This window comes from Eublepharis macularius, chromosome 8 (genome assembly GCF_028583425.1).
Source record: "Eublepharis macularius isolate TG4126 chromosome 8, MPM_Emac_v1.0, whole genome shotgun sequence".
Taxonomy (NCBI): domain Eukaryota; kingdom Metazoa; phylum Chordata; class Lepidosauria; order Squamata; family Eublepharidae; genus Eublepharis; species Eublepharis macularius.
In genome coordinates this window covers 105,508,945-105,532,296 of record NC_072797.1, presented here as the reverse complement: position 1 = coordinate 105,532,296, position 23,352 = coordinate 105,508,945, and the positions used below count along the sequence as shown (strand labels likewise).

Genomic DNA, 23,352 nt, shown 5'->3' with positions numbered 1-23,352 from the left:
ATGAATGCTTTCTCTGAGATCAGGGCCTCCCTGAATGTTAATCAAGGTACCCTGCATTTCTCTGCCATAATAGTTATATACTTGTGTAACTCATTCTTGTGATGAAAAGGTGCTGTGCTTGAAGACAAACATTCTTATTAAGTGCTCCACATGTTTGAGCTGTTGGGGATTTAGGGAACAATGCTGTAGGTTTATTCACTTCTTCATGGTCTCTGCACATGTGAAGCAATGATTCAGAAACTGCTAGACATTATTTTTAAGTAGGAAAATCATCTCTTAGAGAGGCAGATCCAACTGTACATCCCCCCAGGGCAGAAGTTCTGCCTCTCCTCTTGTCTCTTCTGTTTGCTCCAGCAGCAGCATGAGGAAAACTACTCTGAGGTGTTGTTGTTTTTTCCCCTCTCAGAGTTGGTTTCCGTTGGGGGGGAAATCTTTATTTCTTGTTTGTAAATAGTTTCTTATAGTGTACACAGTAGTCATTGTTTATAGTTTTTTGCTTATTGTTCTGTACTGAGGTACTTTAGGACCTATGATACGAAAGGCAGTTTTTCAAACCTAGTCATCAGTGTGGAGAAAAAAATTCACCTAGAGATAGCCATGATCACTGTCTACTTTGGTTGACTGGTTGAACAGCAGAAGGTATCCTCTTGTTCTTTACTAACCTAAGACCTGTTGTGGAAGAGCTTTGAACACTTAGGAAAGCTTAGCAGGACAATTATTAGATACACCAATGAAGTCTTCAATCTCAAGCCTTTCAGTCTTGAATTCTTCCTCTTCTCTGTATTCTTCTGCTACAACAACTTTGGCTCAGTCTAGGGTCTACCCTGTTTTAATCATTAAAATGGGCCACAAGTCTCTTGCATCAAAGGATAAGCATTAGACATTCTTTCCACTATTTTCTGAGTTGAGAATGTCAAATATCAGAGCCGCATCCAGTTGCCCAGGTTGTTTTAGATTCCCAAGCCTACATTCATTTCATTTCAAGTGCCTTCCCAATTCCAAAAACCACTAGTTTACCCGAGGATGTTTTTCCTCCTCCACATGCTTCAACTCACTCAGGCTTTGTCACAGGTTTTAGTCTCTCTGAGATTGATGCCATTGCAACCACATTCTTCTTCAAACCTGATACCACCAGCAGTGGCACCAGTAGTGATCTATCCCCTTTCACTGACAGCTGTACAAGTGAACTGACTTGACTCCTGCTACTTTATCAACCTCTTCTTTTCCTCAGTCCCAACAGACATCTTCTGCTTCCTCTTCATATTGGGACCATAATGCAAGTCTTGATTCAGATACAGCTATTTGATTATTTGTCCACTGAGCCTGAATCTCTTTTCCCAGTAAAATCAAAAAGAGTCCAGTAGCACCTTTAAGACTAACCAATTTTATTGTAGCATAAGCTTTCGAGAATCAAGTTCTCTTCGTCAGATGCATGGTACAGAAACTGGTCAAATATAGAAGAGGAGGGGGGAGGAGGGGAGGAGAGAGAAGATGCAATTAGGGGGGGAGAGGGAGGATGCAACCAAAACATTCCTTTGCTAGTAAATGTAAACATCTCCTTTTGGTGCGGAGATTAATTGGCTTGTGTGAGGCTTCAAAGGAGTTTGCCGTGTTGGTTTGTGGCAGCAAAACAACCTGACCATCCAATTCCAATGTAGTATAAGCCTTCGATAAGCTTATACTACATTGGAATTGGATGGTCAGGTTGTTTTGCTGCTACAAACCAACACGGCAAACTCCTTTGAAGCCTCACACAAGCCAATTAATCTCCACACCAAAAGGAGATGTTTACATTTACTAGCAAAGGAATGTTTTGGTTGCATCCTCCCTCTCCCCCCCTAATTGCATCTTCTCTCTCCTCCCCTCCTCCCCCCTCCTCTTCTATATTTGACCAGTTTCTGTACCATGCATCTGACGAAGAGAACTTGATTCTCGAAAGCTTATGCTACAATAAAATTGGTTAGTCTTAAAGGTGCTACTGGACTCTTTTTGATTTTGCTACCACAGACTAACACGGCTAACTCCTCTGCATCTTTTCCCAGTGATGAGCATCTCTATGTAGGCTTTCAGGTTACTCAACAGCCCACCCAACAGCAAGACCTTGCTTTGGACTGGTCAAATCCTAGTTTCATCCACCTGTTCTTCTTCCTGTACTATTGACACTTTTCCAAATGGCAAATGGTACTTGGGGAAAATCTGCTTCCCACTCCTGCATCTAAAAGGAATTAGAGCCTTTATAAGGTGTAACAGGACAGTGTAATTTTCTCTTTCTCTATTCTCCACTGAACTCCATCATAATGGAGGCTTCTCAGAAAGAAGGGAGACAGGGACCTTGCTTTTCTTCAAGTGAAAGAAGGGCATGAATTAGGTAACCTGTAAGTGGAAGATATACAGATCTGGTGTTATGCCATTCAAGTTGACTAAATATCCTGCAAGCACGGTACTTACCAGCACTTTTTTGGTGGAAAAAAATATCTCCTGTTTTCAACAAGCCTTCTCCAGACCTTAAGCAAATGACCACTACTTTTAAGGATGAGGCACCACGCCTCTCTAGTCATCTCACTTCCAAATATATGGCAGAATTCAGTGCCAAGACTATTGCTTCATCCATCCTACCTGCTGCCGTGTTTAGTTTAGGTCTACTTCTTTGACCTCAGAGATATGTAGAAGGACAGAGAATTTACCTTTACCTCTTACTTCAGTTACAAAACAGATGATACCTTTAAAAGACTAAAAACTATACACTGCAGAATGTATTGGTATTTCTACTGCTACCTACAGAGCACAAGAGCAAAGTCTCTGGTCTCAGATCCGTAATCAGTCGACACATTCTTGCCTTTCTCTGGACTGATTTTTGTTGCAAAGGCCCTTCTCATCTTCATGTAAGTCCTCTTCGTCCACCAGGTCTTAATCTAACCCTTGTTCCAAATATTGGCTTTGACTCCTCTTGATGCTTCTCTGTATATTACATTCCATACCTCAGACAGCATCAGTTTGGGAAATGATAGCAATGGACACTAAGCTCATCAGGCTGGGATGCACCATAGAACTCTTTTCTTTAGCCAGGATGTTCAGGTCTGCACCACCCAACTCCACTCTCCTTCGAGAGATGGACTCCATATTGCAAAAAGAGTCAATAGAAATAATGCCATTCTCTCAACTACTCCAGGTACTTCAGCGTCACAAAGAAAGAGAAGTTTTCATCCCATTCTCAGCCTCAGGAGTCATCAAGCACATCAAACTTAAGAAGTTTCAGATGGTGATTCTAACATCCACTCCCCCCCCCCTTTACATTCAGTTTTACTAAAGACAAATTGATCCTGCATTCAGACATCAGTTTGTGTGTGGCTTCCATCTTGGTCGGTATCTGATCCTCACTATCTTCTTCCCAGCTCCAACTCCTTTACAGAGGGGTTTACACTCTTTGGAGATTAGAAGAGTACTGTCCTTCTCCTTCATATTTTGATCATTCTTTGGTTCTGAGTTGCACAGAAAGAAACTAGTGCGGAGTCTAAAGATGGCAGTTCTGCCCAGGTAGAAGAACAGTACTCTTCTAACATCCAAAGAATGTAAATCTGTCTCTGCTTAAGGTGGTGATAGTATCTGTGACTGAACCACTAAGGTTCTAGGGACGCTCATAGCTCATTCCATCAGAGTTGTTGCCACATACTCTTGTGTTCAACAGAACAATTCCTCTTCCCAGGCTCTGCAGAGCAACTTCCTAGGCTCAATCTTCCACTTTCATGAGGCACTACTCCCTTGATATCAGAGCCAGGGATAATACGTCCTGTGATAGAGCAGTGAACAGCTATATTTTTATCTGAAAGCACATGTACACATCTAGACAGGTTACTTTGCTAGTCTACAGCCATCAGTATGATACACAGAGACCACAAAGAAGTAAAAACAGATTGCGTACTTGCAATTGTTGTTTTCCAAGTGATCACCTGTGCTTTCACATAATCTACTCACATTCCCTGCAACAGGTGTCTTGGGTCATCATGAACAGTTGAAGCTGCCTCTGAAGGGAGAGGCCTTTTTTGTGCCCAAAAGCTAGTGCTAGATTTTTCCAAATTGTTGTTCTGCACATGCTCAAAGCCATCAGTATGAATGCACAGATGACCACTCAAAGAACAACAGTTACAGGTAAATGCCCTATATTTCCTTTAGATTAGAGATCTGTTGTTTAAACAATTCTCATAACACTTGTTTTAATGAATACTGAAATTGCTCCAATTAAGATTTTAATTACATCAACAGATCCAAAGTTACAGTTTTCCTGGTCAAGATAATATTTGTATACAATACAGGAACAGGAGAAAAAGTGCTTAAGATAAATCTGAGCAAGCTAAATCAGAGGTATTCCATGGATTGTGTAGAGTCATATTCACAATAACCATCAACCAAAAGAACCACATGACTACTGTATGCCCCTGTACACCACCCTGCCGAACACATAGAAATAAAATACGAGACCACTGTGGTCATTTTCAGAATCCCTGGTTAGGGTACACTCACCTTCTGAAATTAAGCTGGTGGAGAGGGCCTTCTTAGTAATAGCACCGAAACTCTGTCCCCAGAGAGCTTCGCCTGTCCCCTTTTTTTGCGGTCTTCCACAAGTAGACGAAGACTTTTGTGTTGCTCATCATTTCAATAGCACCCTCCCTCTTCATTTTTTGAATATATTTTAAGTTCTGTTTTTGTAGTGACTTTTTAAAATGTTATTTAAATTGTCTGTTTTAATATGTTATCCACCTGTGAAAGCAGAAGAGCAGGGAAAAAATCCTGTAGATAAATAATAAAATAGAACTATTAAATACATCATTCATTTTGAATTACCAGCGTGTACTTCTGAGCAAGTTTTCAAGATCTCCAGAACTCTTTTATTATACTGGATGTTAAAAAATAAATGCTTCTTTACATTTAAAGTTCACTTAAGTTGAACTCTACCATTGCAGGGCATAAAGTGATGTTGAACAGGATAGACTCCTTACATCCATCCCTGGCATGAAGCTCACAGCCAGCCCACGCATCCCAGTCCCTCCAGCAGCAGAGAGCTGTCTGTCAACCTCAAGCCCCACTGGGCAATGTCTTCTCCCTCCTTTGTAGATTATGGGGTGGGTCCCACATTGCAAAACCACTGTGTATCACCACTATTAAGGAATCATGGCATGAGTTCTCTGTCTCTAAGCACTGGCTCCAGCATTAGAATTTCTGAATGCATATTTCAAGAAAGTGCTACAAAACCCAAACATTTACATTGTTGATGTATTTATATTTGTTTTAGGATATTTGTGTATATATTAAAATCTTTATTTTAGGATATTTTATACTTAACAGAAAAATTCTTGAGGCAACATACAATCAGCAAAAGTGCAGTTCGAATGACCAATAAAACCAACACATCAGACGATAAAACAAGAAACAATTTAAAAGCAATACAACAGAGTAAAGAAAATCACAATTGGTGGACAATCACAGACGGAAAGAGGAGAGGAGACAAAATGCCTCCCCCTTCATTCTCTGAATGCCTGTGTAATAAATGTCTTCATCTAGCACCTAAAATTCAAGGCTGTATGTGTCAGCCACAGGAAGGGAATTTCACAGACAGGGTGCCGTTAAATAAATGGCCCTGTGTCTGGTGGTCACCTACTTTACATTTACAAGTGAGGGAAATTGTGAAAATACTCTCCTAATCTCTCTCTTTGCAGGGAGGAGGTCAGATTTTCAAAATGAGGTATGTTCCTCATAATTTAGGAACATATTGAAAAAAATATATAGATATATGTAGACCTACTGACATACATTGCAAAACTACTATTTAACCTTTAGTCTCATTGTTGATTTTAGCTTGCTGCTCCACTATCCCAGCATGGTCCTGGCTTAGAATAACATACTATGAATATACTAGAGGAGACCTGCAAAATGCTTGCAGAAGAGGGGAAATCCTCTTTCCTTCCTTTGCCACTCTCTGCTTCCTCCACCTTCCCACTCATCCTTTCTACCTGCAGAGAGACGCAAGGGAGGGGGAATCCTATTTCTCCCAACAGCCCCACTACCCCACTGTCTCCCCCCCATTCTTTCTGCCCCTCTACTCTCTCCATTTCCTTACTCCTCTCTGCTTCCAGACCTGCAAGGAGGCCTCTGTCTTGTATAGGATGTTGCAGGAATTTCTAGAGGCACTAATGCTCTTTCCCAGGCTTCAGATGTCAGATGCACTTTCCCTTCTGCACATCCCATGACACTGAATCCAAGGTGGAGGCCTCAGCATTCTGTGGGAATGCTTCAACTCAGAATGCCATCTGAGACTGCAGAATATTCTCATTAGATCTCATCCGGCAAGGAACTCTGGCAGGGGGTACGCCAGTTCCTGTGCAGACACTGTTGGCCATGGTTTTGGGGATTTCTTCTTCCCCGCCTTTGGTTTAATTTCATATTTTTATACAAATCTAGGAATTTCTCCAGGTTTGCAGAAGCCTATCTGATCCCTCCATGTGTGGTTTTTAAAATGTATATGGGTGCCACTCATTAGGATTTCCAACTGATGCTGGCACCCTAGTAGGAGAATTCAACAGGTGGGAACAAGCACCCCCCTCATTTGCATCCATCACCCTCTTGAGCAGCAGCAGGGAACAGGGCTCAAGGCCAGGCTACCTTCAATCCATAATTAGTAGTCTGTCTGTCTGTCTGTCTGTCAGTTAATCTATCTAATTTTAAACAGAGGCCTCTTCCACATGGTGAACTTTACATGGAGTTTTCTGCATATTCAGCCCATGAGGATTAAATTCACTTTATTCATTGGTTCTGGCCCCATACTGCTTTGATTCTTTAATTCCACACTTTGAGGGAGTTGAACTAAAGTGGTGTCTCTTTTTTATTTCTGCCCCAGAAAAATGCCCCAATTCTCCCATGTGCTTTGAGGACTCATCAGTTTCCTTAGTCTATCACTGAGACTGGTCAGTTTCCTCAGTTGATTGCTACGGATACTTACAACCAACCTTGCAATGTTACAACATTGCTATTTGATTTTTTTAAAAAACTTGATTGGTTGCAGAGGAATAAAGGGTAGAGGAAAAGGCAGAGTCTGGCCTCTCACCAAAGAAAGCATTCTGCACTTCAAAAAAGCCTCAATGTGACTTTGCTGGGGGGGAGGGAATCGGGATATGTGTGCAGGGAGAAAAGCTGGGGAAAGATCAATTCTGCGGCAATTGCAGCCTTTATCTGTGTGGAAAGCAAAAAGTCTGGGATGGAGTTTGGAGACTAAATCAGAGTATTTTGACTGTCCGTGCAGAAATCAATGCAGTATGGGGAAAGAAAAAGGCCCATGTGGAAAAGACCAGAGAGAAAGAAAGGCATTAGCCTGCTGATCTTAAAACTGTTCATGTGGCATGTTCTACAAAGCATCTTAGAATTTACTGTGGTTATAATAACACTACAGTGTTAAACTGGTTTGACAGTCATTCCTTCTTCCCAGAAAACCCTGTGAATTGTAAAGTGACCAGGAATCCTGTGGCCCACTTAATAACTAACCAGTTTTTGTTCTAGCATAAGCTTTTGAGAAATAGAGCCCACTTCCAGATATGATTTTTGTCTGGGGAGGGGAAGACTATTAGATGTACATCAAAGAGGGCCTATGAAAAAAAGACTAGGGGTCTGTATGAGAACATTATCAGTGCCTACTAATCTGTTATTCCAGAATTTGTGTGGAAATTAATGACAGTCGAAGTGATTTGAAAACAAGATATTATACTACAGTGTCTTGAGTTCCACCAAACAATCAAATAAACATTTCTAAGTCAGGAATAGGGAAGAGGGAGAGTTACATGGGATAAGCAAACCCATTTGAATCTAGTATAACCTGTGGAATGCTAATTAAAAGCAAGTTTAATATAACTCTCAGCTGCTGATGAGCAAATTTAACAGGTCACAGTTTATGTATGTTCCCATAAGCCATGTAGCATATGGAGAGGGATGTTGTATAGTATATACATTTCTGTAAGGAGGAAATTCTGTTTTTGAAGCACATCCTGTACGTGGAAATTGATATATAGGATCGTGCGAGTTCCCTTCTTTTATTGGTTACAAAGGTGTGACTTTTGTACGCTGTAAGATGTGCATATCGTGAACTCTATGAAGTGTCTCACTTGAACTTACTTCAGTTGGTTGTGTAAAATTTGAACAACAGCTAAATAAGTGCTTCACTTTTGAACTATAATACCTTATGTATTCCTAGCAGGAAAAAAATCATAGAATCTGGTTTTATTTTTCAAGAGATTGTGATGGACTGCACTTTTTAAAAGCTTAGAAGTGCTGTAGAACCAGCTGAAGGACTGTAAAGGGTTAATTCTTCATAGAAATAGAGAGCTTTGAGTGACGGCCTACTCCAAGGAATCTGATTGGGTAGCATGAGCTGAATACAGAAAACTTTCTAAACTGGATACTGGGGAGAAGGGAATCTGATTTTAGCCCTGTCTGAGACGAGTTGAGTACTTATAGGGATAGGAGAATTTCCATGCCCAATCAAAGAGGGGGTTAGCTCTGAAGAGTGAAGAGATCCCTAGTTTGGTGTGATTAGAAATTGCCTTTGGCAAGAGTCAGTTGAAAACTGGAAGAGGACTGGTGTTTCAAGAGAAGGGGTTTGGGTATTAAAAGAGGGTACCAGCCTTCTTGAAACCATAAGAGTAAGCGAATACTCAAAGTGTACTCGAATGTTTATGGAAAACACTGGAATAAAAGCCTCCCCAACATAAAGATTTAACAAGATGAGTAGCTGTGTTTATCTCTAGCAGTAGGAAAGAGCAAGAATCCAGTAGCACCTATAAGACTAACAAAATTTGTGATGGGGTATGAGCTTTCATGAGCCACAGCTCACTTCTTTAGATACAGCTAGAATGTGAGTCCATCTGTCCTTATATCTTGATAGTGGAGAGAGTGCAGAAGCTGAATGATAATAGCCAGTGAATGACTATGGCAAGCGTAGTTGAGAAACTGCTGAATTGCAACTGATAACAAAGCTCAAGACAATGCATCCACCTGGATTGAATCCAGACATAGGTTTCGTTTCTCATTACCGATGCTAATTTCTCTGTTCCCACTTCCCCTCTGCATACCCCACCCTGCCATTGTCATTCACCAGCTATTATCATTTGAAGAAGTAAGCTGTGCCTCATGAAAGCTCATACCCTACCACAAATAAAGATTTAAGTAACAGTGAAGAGCTTAACGAACTCTCATTAGTCTGAAACATAAGAACTAAAGTCTGTGCATGTAGCGATTTTACCTCAGACTTATCTATATTGAGTTACCTCAGAAATTTTCAACCCCTGATTTCACCTGACCTTTCCCTTCTATATTAAATATTTTGTTATTTTTGGATTTATGTGTTCATTCTTGATAACAATAAAACCTTTATAGCACCGTATATAAACATGACAGATAGAGATCAAAAGTCATACATGCTCTTTTTTGGAATATAAAAGTAGTTTATACAACCTTCCTCTATGACGAGCAGGGGTTTTTTTTCACTTAGTTTACCCCAACTTCATAGTTCAAACATGTACAAGCTATTTCTTTTAATATGGCAACTAAAAGTGATTGATTTTTGCTTTCTGTTACTTAAATATGAGAAAGTGAAGAGCCTTACTCAGGATAAGAAAATCTTATGATATCTAGATGCAAATCCAATTTTAAACTGTTTTTAAACTTTTAATCTAAAATATGTAATGTTTCAAATATGTGTCTGTTTTTGTATGTTTAGTCTAAGGACCGTAATAATAATAAATGAATGAATGAAAGATTTTTGCTTTCTGTTACTTAAATATGAGAAAATGAAGAGCCAGCGTGGTGTGGAGTATGGCCGTTAGCATGTTTAATTAGGACCAGAGTTCAGATGTCCTATTACCAGGGAACATTTGCAGTGAACTTGGGTCATTATTCTCTATCCTCACAAGGTTATTGTGATTGCAGGACTTTTTTTCTGGAGAAAGTGGTGGGGGAACTCTCACCCGGGGCAACTCCCAGAAGGAGGTGGTGTGCCTCACAATACTTCCAGGAAGTAATGTAATCACACAAGTGTGGCCACCCCAAGAGCGCTCCTGTGCTCCATGGGGGGGGGTCCAATTTGGCCCAGAACGTGCCGCTCTGCCGCGGGAAAGCACTCCCCCGCCCAGCAGTGGCCAGATCTGTGCCATTTTGGGCCCAAAATGGGCCCAAAATAGACCAGATCAGCCTGGAACAGGCTACTGCCACACAGGAGAGCACTCCCTGCAGGGCAGCAGCCTGAACCTGGCCGTTTAGGGCCCGATCAAATTGGGCCAAAACAGGCCAGAAACAGCCTGGATCAGCCCAAATCGGCTGCTGCCACATGGAAAAGCACTCCTCCACCAGGCAGCGGCCCGATCCTGGCCGTTTTGGGCCCAATCCTGGCCATTTGGGGCCTGAATTGGGCCCAAAATGTCTGAAAGGGGCCCAAAATGACCAGGATCGGGCTGCTGCCCAGCAGAGGCCTGATCCTGGCCATTTGGGGCCCCTTTCAGCCATTTGGGGCCCAATTCAGGCCCCAAATGACCAGGATTGGGCCCGAAATGGCCCAGATCAGGCCACTGCCGGGCGTGGGAGGGTTTCAGCCCCAATTTGGGCTGTTTTGCCCCAATCCTGGCCATTTTGTGCCCTAAATGGGCACAAAATGACCAAAACGGCCTGGATCGGGGCCGAAATGACCTGGAACAAGTCACTGCCAGGAGGGGGAACCCTCCACCACCTGACACTGGCCCAATCCTTGCCATTTCAGCCCCAATCCGGCTGTTTCGGCCCTGATCCTAGCCGTTTTGGGTCCAAAGTTACCAAAACAGCACCAAAATGGCCTGGAACGGGCCACTGCCATCTGGGGAACACTCCTCCGCCTGGCAGCAGCCCAATCCAGGCTGTTTTGGGCCCAACCCAGGCCCAAATTGGCCAAAATAGGCCATTTAAAAAGTACTCACATAACACCAGTCGTGTGGGTATTTTAAAGAGGTGCCAGAACGCCATTCCAGGGCATTCCAGTTTAGGCCTGGCCCTTCCTTTCACTCTCTCCTTTATTCCCTTGCATTCTGATTATGCAGAAAACCTGATGTAAAGTTCATCATGCAGAAGAGTCCTTAGAAGCATCTCATACTTTTAGTGTAAACTTTTTAAAAGAGCATGTTTGTTAGATAATATATCCAAATATGCAACAGGTTTCCTCATGGATTATATACAAATTTGCCCTGTTCCTATCTGTAATTTTTAATCTCATTCTGTATGGACTCATTTCTGTATTTAAAATCTTATATTTTTATATATGCCAATAAAGGCTTGCTTGTGTGTGTGTGAATATACAAATTCAGCCTCTCCATCCGTCTGGTATGCAATAGATTTAGACTTTTTTTTAAAAAAAGGAAATAGTCTAAAGAAAAAAACCTTTAATATAACTTCCCACCAAACAAAATGCTCTCTTCAGCCATAAAGGACTTTGTAGAACATCAGATGTTTTCATTGTCTGCTACTTTCTAATCTGAATAAGGTACACCTTTTGATCATAAAATACCATTTCCTATTGTCATAGTTACTCTGTTGTCATTGGCCAACTAACATTTAACCTCTTTCTCCCTTCTTTGCTGCATAATAATGGAGTAGTAAACCTGACAGGTGAGACATGAAGAACAATTGTGATATCTTTTCTCAGAAAAAGGGAAATGGGAAATAAAATACAAAAAATGTACCAGTCTAAGGCTGCAATCCTATTGAGCACAGTGGCACTTCTAAGTAAACAAGCATATGATTGTGCTACAGATGAACCCAGCCTGACAATGAGATTGCCTTAACACAGCATGGAAACTTCATATCTTTAGAATTCAGATACCAATACAGAATGTTTTTATTTTGGGGCTACCTGTGAAAAATATTTCCAATTTTTCCTATCTGTTTTCTGGGACATTTTCCAAGCTAGCATAACATTGATTTCCAAGAAAAGAATACTTAAATTTCACATGAAATGGTGTTAGAATCAGAAAATGCAGCATAAGCGAAATTGGCCCATGATTGGTTATGTGTTAAAGCATTAAGTGTTCACCACCTCGAATCCAAGATTCAACTAAGAAATGCTGCAGAAGGATGCTAAAGTTTTCCCTCCTTACAGATAATCCTGGGAAAGTTCCAGTTTTGTAAGGATGTTCTACATGCCTTGAGATTGTAGACACTTGTATTATTCACAAAAAAATCCCATTGACATCAATGAAAGTTTAGCAAACTATAGGTTTGAATTATTTTCAGTAGGATTCAGCCGTGTCTTGTTATTTTTGTGTGCCAATGTTTCCGCAGCAAGCCTATTATTATCAATGATAACTGTAGGCACTGACTGCATTAAAATTTCTTTCTTATACTTTTATATTAATTTCAAACAGTATACATAAATAACATTATTCTGTGTTTTTTTTATTGCATTGTTGTTTTTCATGGATTTTACAGAATTTAGTGTATCCTTTCTCATTTTAAAAAGCTGTCAAAATCATGACAAAATGGTACAAGCACTTAAACATATCTCCATTCATTGATAATGAACTTCTTGATTATCTTCTTAACAAACATGTTGATTTTGTTCATGTAGGAAAAGGGCAGAGACAGACTCTAGGAAGAGCAGCATACCCAACAGCAAGGAAATTCCTTCCCACCACCCCACTGACCCAGTAGAACTGCGACGCCTTAATTTTCAGACTCCAGGTAAGATGCCAAACATTCTTGTTTATAATTCTGTAAGCGGTGTATTGTCAGAATCTGCCTAATTAGGACTGTTTTGCTATTACAAAAGTCAGACATAGAATGCTAAATTTAATTAATTTCATTTACATGAACACATAAAACTGTCTTACACTGATGTAGACCATGAGTCTATCTTGATTAATGTTGTCTATTCTGAGGGCTCAACTAGACATGACAGTATCCCTGTATTCACCATGGGGATGACAATGCCATTTTAAGGATGAAATTCCCTGTTTAGAAATGTTGTGAGGGCCAAACTCTGACCTGAGCTCAAATGCTTGGAATAGAAAACAGTGGCAAATTGGTGCAAGCACTTAAACATATCTCTATTCATTGAAAATGGCAGAAGAGCCACCCCTTCTTGCACCATACTATGGTCCCGGTCACGTCCCTGCAGCATTTGTAAACCAGAGGAATTGCATCCCCTTTTCAGTTTTCAAGGCAAGAATCTAACCAACATGCTTTGTCCTTGCCTACCTCTGCATAGCGACTCTGTTCTTCCTTGATGGTCTCCCATCCAAGTACTAACCGGCGCTGATCCTACTTAGCTTCCAAGGTCTGACAAGATTGAGCTAGCCTGAGCCATCCAGGTCAGGGCATCTAAAATATACTAATACTAAATTAATACACTTCTGGGTACAGTCTGGATTGCACTCAGAAGTGACATACTGGCACAGAGGCCAGCAATGTTTTTTACCTTATTTTTCTCCCAAGAGCATTGATGGGTAACAGATAGAATTACTGGGAGATTGTCCACCATAAGTTGGCACGTAATAAGCCTAAAAATGAAGAAATGTGAAGGGGAAATGTGTAATTACTTGTTTACACTAAGGACCCAATTTAAGATGTAGCTTGAACGTAACTCCATTTGGCAGTACATACTTTGCAAAAGGGATTGCAATAATTTGCTGTTTGTTTTTTATTTTTAAACCTTTGCCTTTGGACCTCTTCTCTAGCTCCTCCTTACTTTACCTTAAACTTTGACTTCAGAAGGGCCCTACCAACACTCTTTTTATTCCCACTCACACAGAGCCTCAAGTGTTCTCTACTTTATCCAGGATTTTACCTCAAGAACACCTTTCCTTTTGTGTTCGTGTGGTCTTTATATTGCTGGCTCCCTCAAAAGTTTTTCGCTGCCATCAAAGGCTTTTGCTTTAGACCTCCTCACTCTCAGAAACACAGAGACACAGACTCTCTCAAATGCCATACAGTTTGTCTGACTTAACTAGAATAACCTCTCTGAGATCTATAAAGGTTACTGAAAAGCTTTCCCTTAACTGACTAAAAACTGCAGTTCACTCTGCCCCCCAGGATACAGTTACCATCCAATCAGATTGCACTCCATTCACTCATTCATCCTCCCTTCTTCTTTCCTCAGAGACATGCATTCAAACTCACAGTAAATTATTAAAAACCCCATATTAGCAAACAGAAATTAAATTGAAATTAAATTCATTACAAGCAAAACGTTACAGGGATGTAGCACACAGCTACTGCTGAGAATGAGATTTTTTCCCACATATGTACGTTCCTACAAAGGTGCACTTCTTAGATGGATCCATATTAGAGGTGGGCACGAACCACGAAAAAACTGAACTGTGCAGTTCGTGGTTCGTGGCATTTTCACGAACCAGAAACCACAAATTTCCATGATCTGGGGCAAGTTCATGAACCAGTTTCTGATTCGTGGGGTTTAAATGCCCCTTTCCGGCCGCTTAGCAGCTGCAGGGAAAGGAGCATTTAACCCCCCGGATTAGCTGCTTATCAGGGAGATCCCCAATAAGCAGCTGATCAGGTTAAACAGCCAACTCACTGTTTAAATGATCTGCTGCTTGTCAAGGATCTCCCTGACAAGCTGCTGATCTGCGGATTTAAATGCCCCTTTCCCTGCCTCTTTGCAGCATCACGGAAAGGGGCATTGGTGTTTAAAATGAACCAAATGAACCAGTAGACCAGTTCATGGAAGTTCGTGGAAACAAGCTTCCACAAACCGCTGGTTCGTGAACTACGAACCGGGCTGGTTCGTGGGGTTTTTTTGTTCATATTCCAGTTCATGCCCATCTCTAATCCATATACCTGAAAGAAAGTTGTATCTGTGCCAAGTTTTATCTGAGCCAGTATGAAAAATCCCATTTCTTTCAGAGACTTCAGTTTATAAGTGTATTGTGAGACAGGCAGGGATGGCAATACATTTTCTTGCTATTCCATAATAAGTTTTCTAGAAAATACAAGTTGAAAGTAATTATTATTGAAAGCAAATCTTATAAGTCCTTCTATTAAACAGAGAAAAAGCAGAAAGGAGACATAATAAAGCCTTCATAACAATTTTAAATGAGTGAAAAATACTTGAAGGACATACTTGGCCTTCAAAGAATTGAAATGATGGCTTTATGGGTAAATTTTCATAGACCAATCGCCAGAATGCTCCCAATTTTCTTGCAATTTAGGAGAATGAGATTTAGACATTCCTAAATAGTGACCTATTGTTCCCACTGAAAGACCAAATATGCCACATTTGGAAATAAATTGTGGGAGCTGATTGTAATTAATACTTTATCTTAGTACAACTCACTATCTTCTAAAAAGATTTTTGCAACGTAAGGGAGTAAATTGCAGTGGTCACATTTGTGTAGGAAATTCATTAACAAACATTAGCAATTTAAGGGACATTACCCAGTTTTTCAATAGAGGACAAAATAATGAAAAGAAAAATGTTTTGAAAACAGTGTAAAATATCTGTCTAAGCATTCTAATCTTAATTAGAATGCTTAGATGGAAGAGGTAATCTTATTCTAATATGAATAAGATTACCTCTTCTACTTAAACTGCCCTGTAGGCAACAGTGTCCTCCCAGACCATGTTGTTTTCTTTTAAATTAATCCTTCATACTCTGAAGGAAAAGTAGCCTCCATGATCCAGCTTCTCTCACAGGTCTTTGCGGCCACATTAGTGCCAATCAACACTAATGTCTGGAGTCAGGTTGTAGAAAACCCTATAATTTTGGCTCTCAGCTTGCTTTCTGTTTAACATTATGCACAGATCCAGGGATTAGAAGTGGCGATGTATTAACAGCTAGTATTTATTCTTTTGGGCCTGCCTCTTTCTACCTGCTGTTTTAAGAAGTTCCAAGAGCAACTAGTGGAAAGCAGGATAGTCCAAAATGTGGATGGCAATAGTGGCAAGTGAAATCTTTGCACCTTCTTAATGAATAGTCCTTCTCTGGTTTCTGTGTTTGGCTAGGGAATATAGTCTAAAGACAGAGTAGAACAAAACCATAATAGTTGGTTCCCTCCTCCTAATGTAACAAAGGGCCAGTCTATATTCCTGAAGCTAAAAGGTTTGCCTGTGGCATAAGGACTCAAAATTTGGATACATAATCTGCTGTATCCAATCGTGTTCAAATTATTCATGTTGTTTCTTTGTACATATCAAACAGAAATATTGTAAGTGCTATAAGTTCCTAATCCTTGATAATATCTCATTTTAGCTCAAATTATTGCTGTCTTCCAAGTTGTGCTTTAAAATAAGAACCACAGGATAAGTGTGTTTCTTCCAGTAATCATGAATGTTAGTGTGAAACTTATCTTAATAAGCTTCCATTCTGAAAATTATGTTCTGGCTTCTTTGTTTTGTTTTACTTTTACTAATTTAGTTCTAAAATTTAGATTCTAACATGCTTATGTGGGGATTCTAAGCAAGGAACATTCACGCCTTAAGCATAATTGAAACTACAAGGATGTTTCAAATAACGGAAGTAAGGGAATCTCAACTGCAGTCCCCTTGAGTCGCTCTGTTAAGATGAAATGTCTCCTCAGAGTTGAAAGGAGGGGGGGTTCATTTAAACCTGTTTGAACAATCTGAAATTGGAAATGGGCTTTCCACGTTCATGCTCAGATGCATTGCTGGGTTCCAAGTTGTGATCTAAGGTATCCTCCTAACTCCCATTTTCTATATCAGTTAAAATACTGACAGTAGTGAGCATTTTGAAGGGTTAACAGGAGATGTGTATGCACTGGACAGATAAATGACAGGCAGCTGAAACTAATGTTGGCTTTCCATTGTCTTTCCCTGTATCTTCATTCTCCTGTTCAGATAGCTTGGTGTTCACCAAGAGATGTTGGCTTATACGCACATCTATAGTGTAAAGTGTGACTCATTAATTAATGTATATATGATGTTTTCTTATACAACAGTCTCATAACACACTCCTATGCAGAGCTGCTGGATCTATGCCTATCAATTTCAATGGGTTTAGATTCAAGTAACTCTGCATAGGATTACACTGTGACAGCTGATCAAATGTGAATATTTATCTACACTTATACTGAAGATATGTTAGCTCTCACTTGTAGCATGAACTTTGCCAGCTCTCACTGATGTGCCTTAATATTAATGCATGTAGCATAGTTCCTTTTATGTTAATGATGCCATTCCTACACTCTAGAAAAACTGTGAGGCCAAGTTTAGTTTTTGTGGAGATGAATGCCAGAGTTATGTTGTACCGTCTCCTTATTACATTTGAGATCAAGAGCTGGTTGTCAATGAGATATGAGACAAACACGCATGTTGTTGTTGCTGTTTGGCTTGAGTTAGATGTGCCTTACATTTTTGTGTGTTGATTTCTTTTTCCCCCTTTTTTGATACAGTGGAGGAAAAAGAGTAGTCATTGGCATGTTGTTCCTTATGAATTACTAGCATGTAGGAAGACTTCCCATTTATTCTGTCTAAATATGGTTGTTAATACATTTTCCTAGCATACCTAAATGCTGTGAATATGTATCAGCAAAAGTTTGTGTTCTGCATTGGAGATCCATAAAATTAGTTTTCTTACCATTTTGCATAATACTTTGTGTTGAGATAGGATGATATATTCTAAAGAATGTTTTGCTTTCATATTTTGAGTTAAACTGGTGTGGTAATTATTGAGGAGACCCTAGCATACACTGAGGAATGTTATTTGTTCTTAAAATGCACCAGAATTTTTTTTAAAATAAGAACTGGTACATATAAACATACTACTCATATGTGAATACTATGTTTCACAAATAGGGCATAGACAAGCTTTTAAGGGGGAAATTATCAGATAGGCATAAAATATACAATTATAGTTATTTCCTTTTGTGAAATTACTATGAAGCATTATGGAAAGACAATTAGACTCAATAAGAATGTCACTGCAATACTAACCAGATGGTTAATTCTATAAGTTGTCAGTTTTTCTATCTCTTCTGTTTAAAAAAAAAAGAAAGTGTGCCACCTTGAGATAAGTCTCAAACATTTACCCTCAGAACGATGATGATTATAAAAATAATAGAAAATTGCAGTAATTGTTGGACTGGATACTTCTCTCAGCTGGAATATATTAATGGCCAGCTAAACCTGCAGTGAATTAATGCCTGTTTAATTAAAGGCTTAATCATTTTTGATAATTTCTGTGGGGATGAGATCTCTTTTTTAGTTAGTGGGGAGGGTTCCAAAGATGAAGAAAGGCCTCTTCCAACAGAATATGTCCCAAGTGAGTCTTTGGACTGACTCTTATGTTTTAAATAATTTAAATATTTAAATTCCATTAAGACCCTATTCTGTAGTGAGATGGCCCATGAATTTAGCAAGATGCATTTAGTTGTATGGCTCTCTAATGTTGATATTTTAGGATGGTTACATATTCCAGCCTATTCTTCCCATACTGAGTGCAAAGAAAGATTGTGCATGCAATAGTATACATTTGTCTTTGTGTAACTGACTAATTACGATGGTCTTCTACTGCTTACTAATTTGTTTCCCATTTCCAATTGGCTTTACTTTTTACAGCTTTGAGCAGTAATTCAGTCCCCTACGCCTCCCTGATTGGCTCTGTGTCCTCCCTCTCTAGCCAAACTACCACTCAGTCCTTATATGATAATAACTCTCTCCCACGATTCGCTCGAAAAGGTCTAAACATCTTTGTCTCTATTATTTTCTCTGTTCAGTCACTGTTTTAGATGTTCCATCATTCAACTTCCATTTCTGAATATGCCTAGCATTTTCTTGTGCTTTATTCACTTTATAGATTTCACTGGGGAGCTCAGTCTGGATCAGATAAATTTGGTTTCTACTAACAACAAAAAAAAGGTTTAAACTTTCACCCAGCTTAAATGTTCCATGTACTCGAGTAGAAGATATAAAAATTGTTTCACATATTATTACTAGCTTGAATAATTTTTCCTTGCAAAAAATAGTTTCCACAATGTGTGTATGCTTTCTCTGGTTCACTAGATCTTACAATATAAATATGCAAACCAAACAATCAGAAGACTATTGTGTATGTAATTACTTTGGCTACACGATAGTATGCAATAGTATTTTCTCTGCCGTAAACAAGATTTGAATGATAAGCTGTTGGTCCTTCGTATGGACTGTGTCAAACTAGGTAAAAATGTAGCAAAAGCATTTGATGGATGGATCATATTGTCATTTCCAGGTCATATGAAGCTGTGCTGCAGCAAATTGCAAGCTAGCTTTCTGAAAGCATGCCTTTCAAATTCATGGTGGTAAAATAACCTGCACAGTGGAAAAACGTAACTTCCAGCTTGAGCCCCCCCCCCCCCCACCTCCGTTTTAGTCACCATAGCTTTGTTTTTGGATTTCAACATCATGGGGTTCACTAGTTGAAACATTTCCAGCCGACTCTGTATCCCTGCAACATGCTATTTTTATTCTAGGCATGAGCATAAATAAATGGAAAACATTTTTGGTGGGTACAAACCCATCCATATTGATTGATTGATAAGAAATCTCCATAAAGAGTGGGCTTGCTAAAACGTGCAGCTGGCAGGTCATGCTAGTTGACCCCGCATCTCCTCTCTCCTGTTCTTTTTCCTTCTGTATCTCCTTCTCCCTTGCCCTCTCCTTTCCTCAGTCTCTTCCCTTCTTTAAGCCTTGTCTGTATTCACTATTTTTTCATTGGTAGACAAAGATGTTTACACCTGAAGTAGATTGTAGGTAATTTCTGGGGGTTGATAAAGGGACTGGGGTTGAGATCTTGAGGTACTAGGTTAAGCTAGTTGTTGTTGTTCAGCTGAACTGAATCTGTACAACCCCTGCTTCTACAATCTGCTACTAGTGAAAACATTTTTGAAGCTCAAAATGTCTGATGTCTAATCTTGTCTTTTTTGACTGTTGTCTGTAAGCAGTGTGCATGTTACTCTGGCAATCCATAATTGCATGTGAATGTCCTAAACTTTATAAAATATTAGAATCAACATTAGATTAACCCCCTTCCCATCTTATTTAGACAATTCATATTAGCCAGTCCTTCAGCACTTAAGACATATCACTTTCTAATCTATTCCTTTGTTTTTCTTTTAATTTGCTTATAAATTACTTTCCCTTTTCTTCCTTTTTATTTATTCTTACCATTTCCTTTTGCAGGTTCAAGTGTCTCTGGTAACCTTCATTCTTCAAGTTAGTTTCACTCATACGTCACTTTATTTTATGTCAATACTATTATTTATTCTTTAGGTTTCTTTAAATGGCTTCTCCCTGCCCTCTGGCACCTTTTGTTCACCTAATTCCAGCACAGTTTCCATTTCATACAGCACAGGAAAAGGGGTTTGATATGACATTATTAGTCAAAGTAGAAGTAAACATCAGGTCTAACTGTCTCATTTTCCCCCACCTAGCTAACCTCATTAAGTCTTGGCATAATAACTTTTTTTTTCTTTTACACTAGGAATGTTAGCTTTGGAAATATGCTTGGGTTTTTTTTTAATGTTTTAGAAATTTGGCTTCAATGCTCATCTATCCAGAGCATGTCTTGCTTTGAGTGACTAAACTATCTGCCTGCTTCTTTCACCTTATGACATCTTTACTATTTCACATTTCTAGCCATTCTAACTGCTGTCTTTTCTAAGTCTGGGATTCAGGTGCCTTCTGTCATCATTTTTAAATTCTTTCATTCCTTTCTTCTTTAACAGGCATGGCTAGCCATCCACCAATACCTATTTTGGAACTTGCAGATCACATTGAAAGGCTGAAAGCTAATGACAATTTGAAGTTTTCCCAGGAATATGAGGTAATTTATGCAAGTTTCTAGTACTTAGAAGCTGATTCGTGAATGGTTTAGAGTAATGTTTTATTAATGGGTCCACATTTGTGTGGGTTAGTTGCTTGTTCTATCATTATTATTTTTTTGTAATTCTGAACACATTTACTGAAAATGTGTCCCACCAAGTTCAATGGGAGTTTCTTCCAAGTAAATAAGCATGCTTAGGGCTGAAGTCTTCATGTTTGCATGGAATTCCCAAAATTTTGAATTTCAGATACTTTGTAGATGTACCTCTTGAGGAATCCAAGTTCTATTATAGCAGGGGACAATTTTGAATGAGTTCTATTTGGTTAAGTGGGGTGTTTCTTGTAAAAAGTATACAAGTTGTATAAATAGAGCTTCATTCTTTTATTACAATTTCTCTGTCCAATTTTAAAGATGAAAAGGCATTGAGAAAGATGAATTAAAAACAGTGATGACTGATTAGAAAAAGGTCATGAGAAATAATGGGCTGAAGTTAATAAAAATAAATGTTTCAGTGGACAATATATTCAGTTCATAATAATACAGTGGAAGCTATTTTGTTCTGCATTTTTCTATCCATATAACTTGGTTAACCAGCACCGGTCATGGTTAGAATATGTGTCAGGCCCATAACATGCAAGAATCCTGTACACATGTGGGCTGTGGCACCAGGGTAATTATTTTGTGGTTAAACAGCCAGGGATATACCAGGGTCCCAGTAGCACCACACAGTGACTAGGAAGGGAAAATGAGACATAGAAAGAGAATCTTAAAATGAGATTATCATTATTCCCTTAACTAGGCTAGAAAGATGAAGTGCAAGGGAGAGCAAAAAACATGGAACAGTGTTGCAGCAAAGTAATACAATCCTAGTTGCACTGCCCTTGGTTGTTTCCTGATTAGGGTGAATGGAAAATCTAAGGGATTGAAAAAATATTGCCTTATCCTGAAGATAAGAGTCCAAGGCTGTGATATGGGGCAGAAGAGAAGGGAAGGTGTCAGTTCTGGGATGGGAAATTCTTGGAGATTTGGGGGGGGGTGGAGCCTGGGGAGGGTGGAGTTTGAGTAGGAGACAGACCTCAGCAGAGTATAATTCCATAGAATTCACCCTCCAAAGCAGCCATTTTCTCCAGGGAAACTGATGTCTGTACTCTTTTTTTTTTTAAATAAACTTTTTATATGTCTGTACTCTGGAGGCCAGTTGCAATTCCTATAGATCTCTAGGCTCCACCTGGAGGTTGGCAACACTAAGCTGGTCTGTGGCAGAGGAAAAATTCAGAAACCATCTAGGAAGCTGGGGATCCAAAGTGAGAGACTCAGAGATTCAGCAAAAGGACAAAGGTCCAGGAAGAAGACAAAATGCAAAGATGAGAAAGAAGGCTTGGGTACGAAACTGCCTACAGGTTTAGACAGGGCTGGAATCCAGTGATTTCAGTGGGAAAAGGTCCAAGAAGCAGAACCAACTAACAAAGTTACTAACAACGAACAAAGTTGGAAAGAGTCTGGTATACGGGCCTCCTTTTATAGGGTTTGGAGCAGCAAGGACTAGGGTGAGATTGGGTTCCACAGCAGCATTCGATCAAGAAGGAGGGAGTACATAACAGAGGGCTGGTAAGAGAGTTTTCAAGTGTGGTGATTGAGATATTGGGACAGGAGAAAACTCTGGTTGTTCAAACAAAGGCTGAGAGCCAAAACAGACAGGTGGAGGACACATGTCAGTTTCCCGCAATGTTCCACGAGAAGTGTAGTGAATCCCTCTTCTCCCTAGCAGAGGTTCTTTCTCTAGGCATCTTGTCTAGTCCGTTGGCTCCTTCTCGCTGCTACCGGCTCCCCTGGCTCCCCTAAAATCACTCTGCAGCCAGATGGAGCCAAGAGTGCGGGTGGCTGTGAGAGGGAGCCGATTGCATCAACGGCGGGCAGAGGGAGATGGCAGCAGCAATAGGCTCCTTATGCCTCTCACCACTGCCAGTGCACTTGGCTCCCTCTGGCTGTCACCCGCACGCTCAGCTCCCTCTGGTTGCGAAGTGCTTTTAGAGGAGCAAGGGGAACCGGCAGCAGCGAGAGGGAGCTGAGAGGATTAGATGAGACATCTAGAGAAAGAACCAGGATTCTCTCCCTCTTCTCTCTGGAAGAGGTTCTTTCTCACTACACTTCTCATAGAACCTTGCAGGAAACTGACCGAAGCATTCGGGTTGCTTCTGGAAGCTTCGGGGCCCGAGTTTAAAGGGCCCTTTCCCTGCCTCTTGGAAGTGGAAGGTTCCTTTAAACTTCAGCTGACAGGTGGGGGGATCCCCCTGCCTGACATCTGAAATTAAAAGGGCCCCTTTCCTGCCACCATGGTCATTTGAGGGGCAGGAAGGGCCAGAGGAGGCAACTCCAGCCCTCCCTGCTGCCCTGCGAGCCGCTGCGGGCCATGAAGGCAGTGCAGTGGCAGGTCTGGCCTTCCCCTCTGTCCTACGGGGCCATGCGCCACCAGATCCAGCCTTCCTGGCCACCCTGCAAGCCTGGAGGAGATGGTGCGGCAG

The 23,352-nt window shown here is 40.2% G+C and overlaps 1 protein-coding gene across 1 annotated transcript in view; it reads left to right on the top strand.

The window, feature by feature from the left end:
• The window catches only part of PTPRD (protein tyrosine phosphatase receptor type D), a 513,284-nt gene that overhangs the window by 361,170 nt on the left and 128,762 nt on the right, over positions 1-23,352 (top strand). Inside the window, exons 23-26 of the mRNA XM_054986312.1 lie at positions 11,653-11,667; positions 12,626-12,738; positions 20,188-20,220; positions 20,733-20,830. Coding sequence (XP_054842287.1) covers positions 11,653-11,667; positions 12,626-12,738; positions 20,188-20,220; positions 20,733-20,830 — 259 coding nt within the window. The remainder of the gene's footprint in view (positions 1-11,652; positions 11,668-12,625; positions 12,739-20,187; positions 20,221-20,732; positions 20,831-23,352) is intronic.